This window comes from Malus domestica, chromosome 08 (assembly GCF_042453785.1).
Source record: "Malus domestica chromosome 08, GDT2T_hap1".
In the NCBI taxonomy this organism is placed as follows: Eukaryota; Viridiplantae; Streptophyta; class Magnoliopsida; order Rosales; family Rosaceae; genus Malus; species Malus domestica.
This window is the reverse complement of record NC_091668.1, coordinates 4027611-4036004: the sequence shown is the minus strand read 5'-3', so window position 1 is coordinate 4036004 and position 8394 is coordinate 4027611. Positions and strand designations below refer to the sequence as shown.

Below are 8394 nucleotides of genomic sequence, written 5' to 3'. Positions count from 1 at the left end.
AAATTTGTAGCTCCGTCCCTGCCAAGGTTCAACCAATAAGAGATAAGACGGCTTTAATTAGTGCATAAGACTATTTAATCAGTCAATAAGTGTATACCACTTATCATATTCCTCGTATTTTTCTTTGCTGTTTCAAAGTTGTTTAGGCCTTTTTCTGCAGTTCTCTTTTTTACTGAAACTTTGCACCTATTTCATCCTAAACTATCAGACAATGATCTTTCACTACTCAAACAAGCGCTACATTTTTAGTGTCTTCTTCCTTTCCATCCATCTTTTCGCTCCCTTTGCCAATCCACTTTCCTTCAGCTTCCCACAATTCGACTCTGGCTCAAATAAAATACACTACGCGGGCGATGCCCGTCTCTCCTACACAAAGATCGAACTCAACCAGCAGCTGGGGTCACCCTGTGTCGGGCGAGCTACGTATTCAGAGCCTCTGCAGTTATGGGACTCTACTACGAGCTTGCTCGCAGACTTCGCCACTCATTTCACGTTTACTGTCAATTTTGGCGACAGTCCGTACATTGGCGACGGTTTTGCCTTTTTTCTTGCACCCGTTGGCTATCCTATTCCGCCCAACTCCCACAGCGGTAATCTAGGATTGTTCAACAAAACAACTAATCTTGTAGTGTCACAAAACCATATTGTAGCTGTTGAGTTTGATAACTTCAAAAACGAGCAGTGGGATCCACCTGCGCCCCACGTGGGGATCAACGTGAATCAGATTTCCTCCACGGTTAGTGGCAGTTGGGATCTTAGAAGCAAAAGTGAGAACGTTGGTCATGCATGGATAACTTACAATGCTTCCTCCAACAACCTCAGTGTGTTTTGGACATACGACGTAAGCCCTGTTTTTGTGGACAACTCTTCTCTTTTTTCTGTCATTGACTTGCGAAAGGTTCTCCCCGAGCAGGTTACAATTGGGTTTTCTGCTTCTGCTGTTCAGAAGCAGCGGCATGTTATAAGATCATGGGAATTCAATTCCAGTTTGGATTCTGTTGAGGTAGCCATCAAACAGAAGGAAAAGAAAACGAAGAAGGCAATCTTGATCACGGCAGTTGTAGCTTCTTCTTTCGTTTTGATGCTTGGTGTAGCCATTTGCTGTTTCTGTTTGTTGGTGGTTAAGAAGCGAAGAAATCGGAATGATGGACATGCAAAGCACTCGAATGATTTGAATCTTGAGAAACTGGCATTTCCGAAACGGTTTTCTTACAAAGAATTAGTTGCAGCAACCAATGGCTTTGAGGACGATAGAAAGCTAGGCCAAGGAGGGTCAGGACAAGTTTATGAAGGAATATTACAAGATCTTGGATGTGCGGTTGCTGTGAAGAGAATCTTTGCCAAGATTAAGAACCATGAGAAAATCTTCACCACTGAAGTAAAAATAATATGTCGTTTGATGCACAAGAATCTGGTGCAATTCATTGGATGGTGTCACGAGGAAGGCAAATGCTTACTTGTTTATTCGTACATGCCTAATGGCAGCCTTGACATGCATCTATTTGGCCCTAGAACAACCCTGCAATGGAGTTTCAGATATAAAATAGCTTTAGGCTTGGCCTCGGCGCTTCATTATCTACACGAAGATGCAGAGCGGTGTGTTCTTCATAGGGATATCAAATCAGCTAATGTCCTGTTGGACAACGATTTCAGTGCTAAGCTTGGTGATTTTGGGATTGCGAAGCTTGTGGATCCACTGGTCAGGACTCAAACAACAGGGGTGGTAGGGACTTACGGCTACATGGCACCGGAATATGCGAAAGGAGGGAAGGCCACTAAGGAATCTGATATGTTTAGTTTTGGAGTTGTGGCCTTGGAACTTGCATGTGGAAGGAGAACTTACGAGGATGCCGGATATCATGAGCCGCTCTTCAGTTGGGCTTGGAAGCTGTACCTTGCAGGAAATCTTCTCGACGTGGCGGACGAGAGATTGTGTATGAATTTCAATAGAAATGAAATGGAATGCTTGTTAGTTGTGGGATTATGGTGCACTCGCCCTGACCACGAGGAGAGACCAAAAGCAGGACAAGTAGTGAAGGTTCTTCAGCTCGAAGCACCCTTGCCCGAACTTCCCCAAAATATGCATGAATATCTACTGCCTCAACGTCCACAACAAGCTTTCTCCTCTCACGGATCCATTACTGATACCTTTGAAGATGCAGGTCGGTAGAAACCGAGCTACATCCTTGCACAATATCATCAGATTCGCTCTGTGTTTCCTTCTTTTTAAATTACTACCTTTTATCTTAATGCATGGCTGTATGATTTCACATATGAAACATTTGAATTGGTATATGCGTTTAATGTTTGTTTGTTCGTCATGCTTTAGCACATGAGGCCATTTAATTTTCTTGCGAAATAACAAACCGCACCAGCTATGTATGCAAAAACAAACTTCAATGAACAGTCTGAATTTCGAACATAAAAATTTGGCAACAGCCGAAAACAACATATTCACTTTAGCATCTAACTCTTCACTTAGAACCATAGAATACATATGGGGTGCCTGAAGAAAAGTGCAATCCTTTGAATGTGATTTATCAGTTCCCCATCAAAAAGAAGCTAATGTGTTCTGTCCGCTATCACATCTGGGCTTTCGGTTCCAGCACAAACAATTTGTATCGTTAAAGCCGAATTGTTTGCCATCATCAAGCTGCATTTCTTGTATATGAATTCAGATTTATAAAGTCTGAATCACTACATTTTGTTTTTGGGTGTCACTACTTACTATACTAGTAATTCCTGGTAGTTGTTTAATTTGTTAAGCCTCTATCTGTTTCAATTGCTAATAGAGAAGCAATCCCAATCTAAACAAGAGTTTAATGAGTTTCGGCAAAATCCTGTCTACATCGAACCCGAAGATATTTGTTCTTCATTGTGAAAACATAAACCGGTACAAGGTAAATCACATAACCCAAAACCCAAATCCCTTGTGCCGCAACACATAGAGATTTACTCATCGCGCTAAATCACATAACCCAAAACCCAAATCGCTTGTACCGCAACACAGAGATTTTCACTATGAGCTTCCTTTTGTAACAGAGTCTGCATGCTTATCCTTACCAAATGCACATACCCTGATTAAGCTATACATAGCCAAAGACATATATGATGGAAAGATTTCCACAATCTGTAATGGTTTCTACGGTCTACAAATCAAGACCGGAATCGCCTTCAGGTGCTCCGCTCTTATCTACCGCAATCACTTTGCTTTTTAACTTTGTGCCCATAGAAATCGGTATAATTAACAGAATAAGAATAGTTGAAAACAAACTAACAACCACAAATAAACTGCTGAGGATCTAAAATCAATCCAATTGTTTGCTATTTACCTTGTCAATATTTTCATGCTGACTGGATATATAGAAAAAAAGGGCGGACTTCAAGCCAACTCTATAAATATATAGCTTGTAGTTTAGTATGAAAAAACAAGTTAGTCGCAATATTGTAGTCTTCAGTTTGTAGCGCATTCTTGTTTCTTTGTTTTCACGTTAATAAAATAATATTCGTAGTTTGTAATTCGTTTGTTCGCCTGTTTATTATGCGTTTCTGTTTTTCGATGCACCTCACGAGAGATTAGAAATGAATTTTGATCAAAATGAAAGGGAATGCTTGTTAATAGTGGGATTGTGCACTCATCCTAGCAGCAACGAAAGGCCAAACGCGAGACAGGTGATGAAGGTTCTTCAGTTCAAAACACCATTGCCGAAACTTTCACTTCACATGCATGATCACCCACCGCCCCAAAGGCCCTAAAACTCAACGACCTGGTGCTTCTTTCCCGGCATGCTTAACTTTTAGCTTCGTCACTGTGGGTCGTTAAAGTAATACAGCCACCAAGCTACATGGCCATGTACAATATATCAGAGCCTTTACTCTTTTTTCCCTAAATCTGTTACGTTATATCCGGTTACACTGCCCTAGATTAGCACTAATTAAAGATTTTGATTCAAACAGAAGCCCGGAAATTCACTAAAAAAACAGATATAGAAAGGTTTCAAAGCTGTCAACTTACAACAACAACAAAGTCTTATCCCACCAAGTGACGTCGACTGTAGGAATGCTAAAACGCCACTATGCTCGGTAATTGAATATTTTTTGGCGTACTATACTTTGATTTTGCATATGAGAGTCACTAATTACAATTATTAATAAACTGCTTTACTGCAGTGGCTGAAAGCAATAATGCATATACACCCTGATGCGAGTTCGGTCTCCACTAATCCTCCTCTCTGACATTTAACAATTTAACCGACGAACGCTATTGTTTGTCATCATCGAGACATTAACGAATAGTCGTTACATTACATCCAATCTTGATAATAATAGAAAACAAGCAAATACACCAATCAACTCCGGCACACCAAAGAAGCCGGCCTAATATTGTAATGGGGTGGGGGGTAATGTCTTAATCTTTTGTTTTTTCAATTGTTAAGCGACTTCGAATTGGTCGGTCTTTTTGAGTTGAATATCCTCCTAAGATTAGAAAGATAAAACTATTTAATTACGATTAGAGGCCCCCGTGAGTCGCGCGCGTCGACTTTTGGGGTAAGCTGCATTGTTGTCACTATTGTTCTTTTCCTCTTTTGTATAATAAATAAAATAAATTGACTGTTCCTACTATTGTTTGCAGACTACTGTTTTTTCAATTTTTTTATACAAACAATATTAGACGTTAAATTCAAAGCTGTCACCGTTGACCGAGTCAACGGTCAGCGTTGACCGAATCAACGGTCAGCGTTGACCGAGTCAACGGTCAGCGTTTGCCCGAGTTAAAACGTTCAACGTTGGCCGAGTCAACGGTCAGCGTTGACTTTGACCGGTCACTGTTGACTTGACCGTTGACTTTTCAAGTTTTCGTCCGAGACCTCTCGTAGTCTAATTTCGACGTTCTGGACCCGTTTCTGAAATCCATTTTCCCAAATTAAGTCGTTTGAGTAGAGTTTGATTTTTTTGATTCTTTGATTGCAGATTATTTTTTCTTCCTTCTAATATCTTTGCAAGAGTTTCGTTCTAGTTACTAGCTAAGCGGAAGTTACAATGTTTCAAAGCATTCTAGCAAGTTTCATCCTCATTGTCATTAGTTTTTTGGCTCCCCTTGCACATCCGCTGTCCTTCAAAATAACGCAATTCGACCAAACTACAAAGAACATATCTTATGAAGGTGATGCCTCGCGGGTACCCAGAGCAATTCAACTCAACTCACAAAGTTCATGGATGGTTGGGCGGGCTACGTACACAGAGCCTCTCCACCTGTGGGACTCTAGTACAGGATCACTGGCAGATTTTACTACTCATTTCACTTTCGTTGTCGACACTGGTAACAACAACGTCTTTAGCGACGGATTTGCCTTTTTCCTTGGTCCTGTTGGCTATCCAATCCCACCAAACTCCGCCGCCTCTTCACTTGGATTATTCAACAGCACCACCAAACTCCGCAGCAATAACCAAATTGTAGCTGTTGAGTTTGACACTTTCGCAAACGAAGCCTTTGATCCGCAAAAGTGGCATGTCGGGATAGACATAAACAGTATCTCCTCCGTAGATACTGCCAGTTGGACAAATGTTAGCAGCAACAGCGGGAAGCTGGGACATGCATGGATAACTTACAATGCCACTTCCAAAAACCTTAGTGTGTTTTGGACGTATGACGAAAACCCTGTTTTTGTGAACAACTCTTCTCTTTCTCACCAGATTGACTTACGAGAGGTTCTCCTCGAAAAGGTTACAATAGGATTTTCAGCTTCTACCGGAGTGTTCCCAGAACGACATCTCATATATTCATGGGAATTCAGTTCAAGCTTGGATTTTACTAGCAAACAAAAAAAGGTCGTACCCAGTGCACAAGACTCCCGCTTTACGCAGAGTCAGAACGAAAAAAAAAGGGACAAGAGATTCTTGATAGTGGCGGTTGCAGTTTCTTTTTTCGTTTTGATGTTTTGTGTAGCCATATGCAGGTTGGTGATCAAGAAGAAGCGCGTATATAGGACCGACGCGCCCTCGGTGAATACGAATCTTGAGGGACTGGCATTTCCGAAACGATTTGCTTACAAAGAATTAGCTGCAGCCACCAACGGCTTTGCTAACAATGTGAGGCTAGGCCAAGGAGGTTCGGGACAAGTTTACAAAGGAATGTTAAAAGACCTTGGATGCGCAGTTGCGGTGAAGAGGATCTTCGCAGAATCAGAGCATCACGAGAAAATATTCGTCAATGAAGTCAAAATACTAAGCCGATTGATTCACAGGAACCTGGTGCAGTTCATTGGATGGTGTCATGAGCAAGGCGATTGCTTACTTGTTTACGCATACATGCCTAATGGCAGCCTTGACATGCATCTATTCGGCCATGGAGCAGCACTGCAATGGGATTTTCGGTATAAGATTGCTTTAGGCTTGGCCTCGGCTCTTCATTATCTACACGAAGATGTGGAGCAGTGTGTCCTTCACAGGGATATCAAATCAGCTAATGTGTTGTTGGATGACGAATTCAGCACAAAGCTTGGTGATTTTGGGATTGCGAAGCTCATGGATCCGCGGTTCAGGACTCAAACAACAGGGGTGGTGGGGACTTTCGGGTACATGGCCCCCGAATATGAGAAGGGAGGGAGGGCAAGTAAAGAATCCGACATGTTTAGCTTTGGAGTTGTGGCCTTGGAACTTGCATGCGGTAGGAGGACTTTCCATGACGGAGAACTTGACGTGCCGCTTGTGAGTTGGGTTTGGCAACTCTACCTTGCCGGAAATCTGCTCTACGCAGCTGATGAAAGGTTAGATTCGAACTTCGACATAAATGAAATGGAATGCTTGTTAATTGTGGGATTATGGTGCACTAATCCCGACAATAAGGAAAGGCCGAAAGCTGGACAAGTGATGAATGTTCTTCAGCTTGAAGCGCCATTGCCGGATCTTCCGCACGACATGCATGATCTTCCGCTGCCTCAGCTTCAGTAAAATGGCGATTCCTCTCACGTGATCCTTTCATATATGATCTGATTTCACCATGTCATCGCTTCCGAGCTACTATATTATATTTTTAATCTCTCTATTTGTATGCATGTATGAGTATTGTGTTTTAAGATTTCTTTCACGAAATTAGATTTTTTTTGTATAACTTTCCAACTGATATTCATGTTCCATCGATCCATTCATCACTTCCCAGCTCCCCCGACACGAATAGTTTAGGTCATTGAATCAAATTATCCGCTATCACCAAGCACGTGATTGTATGATTTCGGATCTTTAGGGAAGAAAAATATCATTAGATAAAGAGCCAATTTAATATTTTTTTGTTGGAGTATGTGGCCAAGTGGCCACCTTTTAATTAAACAAATCAAAAAGAAAAAAAAGACAAAATAATTATGTCTCTTCCTTGTTTTGGGGAAAAGAAAAGGGAATTGGTCTAAAGTTGTCTTGGTCCATGGGAAGTCACAGATGAGTTCTTTGAAAGAGAAATAATTGCTATTTTTGATGAAGTGTAGTAATGAAGCCATAAGAGAGGAAAAAACGTAGCAGAAAATGAGAGCAAAAACAGAGGTGCTGCAGCCCCATTTTGAAGAGAAGAAAGAAAGGTTAGCTTGAGTTGGTTCCAACGGGTTTGGTGCTATCTTAGCACAACAATTGGTATCAGAGCACTGGTTGCTCTTGGGTACTGTGTAGTTGCCAAAGATGTCAGACGGGCAAGATGAAAATCCTTTTGGAAGCAGCTCCGGGTTTGCAAGAACTACGATGCAAAATGCAAAGTTCGAAGTGGAAAAGTTTGATGGCACAAACAACTTCGGGATGTGGCAATGTGAGGTCAAAGATGTGTTGGCTCAACAAGATCTACTTGCCGCGTTGGGAGAGAAGCCGGAAACTATGACAAAGCCGGAATGGGAGAAATTAAATTTGTGGGCTTGCTCTTCAATTCGGTTGTGCCTTGCAAAAACTCAGAAGTATTTTGTGATGCGGGAGACATTAGCAAGTGTGTTGTGGCAAAAATTGGAAGACAAGTATATGACAAAGAGTGCAGAGAACCGGCTACACTTGAAGAAAATGCTCTACCGCTTCCAATACAAAGAAGGTACAAAAATGATTAGACACCTTGATGCTTTTAATAAGTTGATTGCTGACTTGTTAAATTTAGATGAGGATATTAAGGATGAAGATAAGGCCTTAATATTGTTGAATTCATTGCCGGACTCTTATGAGCATTTTGTTACCACTATTATGCATGGTAAAGAAACTGTGAAATTTGAAGATGTGTCAAATGCCTTGATGAATTATGAAATGAGGCATAGAGATAAAAATCATGATAGTACCTCTGAAGCTTTATTTGTTAGAGGTAGATCATCGGAAATGAGGTCCTCTACTAATAGGAAAAAATCACAGTCTCGACCTAGAGGAAACTCTAAAGGT

At 41.3% G+C, this 8394-nt stretch overlaps 2 protein-coding genes across 2 annotated transcripts; both read left to right on the top strand.

The window, feature by feature from the left end:
• The first annotated feature begins 211 nt into the window (after positions 1-211).
• LOC103438055 (L-type lectin-domain containing receptor kinase IX.1-like) lies at positions 212-2170 on the top strand. Its single transcript, XM_029106444.2, has one exon. The coding sequence runs from the start codon at positions 212-214 to the stop codon at positions 2168-2170; it is 1959 nt and encodes a 652-aa protein (XP_028962277.2).
• Positions 2171-5064: 2894 nt separating this feature from the next.
• LOC103440584 (L-type lectin-domain containing receptor kinase IX.1-like) lies at positions 5065-7023 on the top strand. Its single transcript, XM_070827152.1, has one exon. The coding sequence runs from the start codon at positions 5218-5220 to the stop codon at positions 6949-6951; it is 1734 nt and encodes a 577-aa protein (XP_070683253.1). The 5' UTR covers positions 5065-5217; the 3' UTR covers positions 6952-7023.
• Positions 7024-8394: the final 1371 nt, after the last annotated feature.

Coding starts and splice junctions, on each gene's coding strand:
- LOC103438055 (XM_029106444.2), top strand. CDS start 212: ATGATCTTTCACTACTCAAACAAGCGCTACATTTTTAGTGTCTTCTTC.
- LOC103440584 (XM_070827152.1), top strand. CDS start 5,218: ATGGTTGGGCGGGCTACGTACACAGAGCCTCTCCACCTGTGGGACTCT.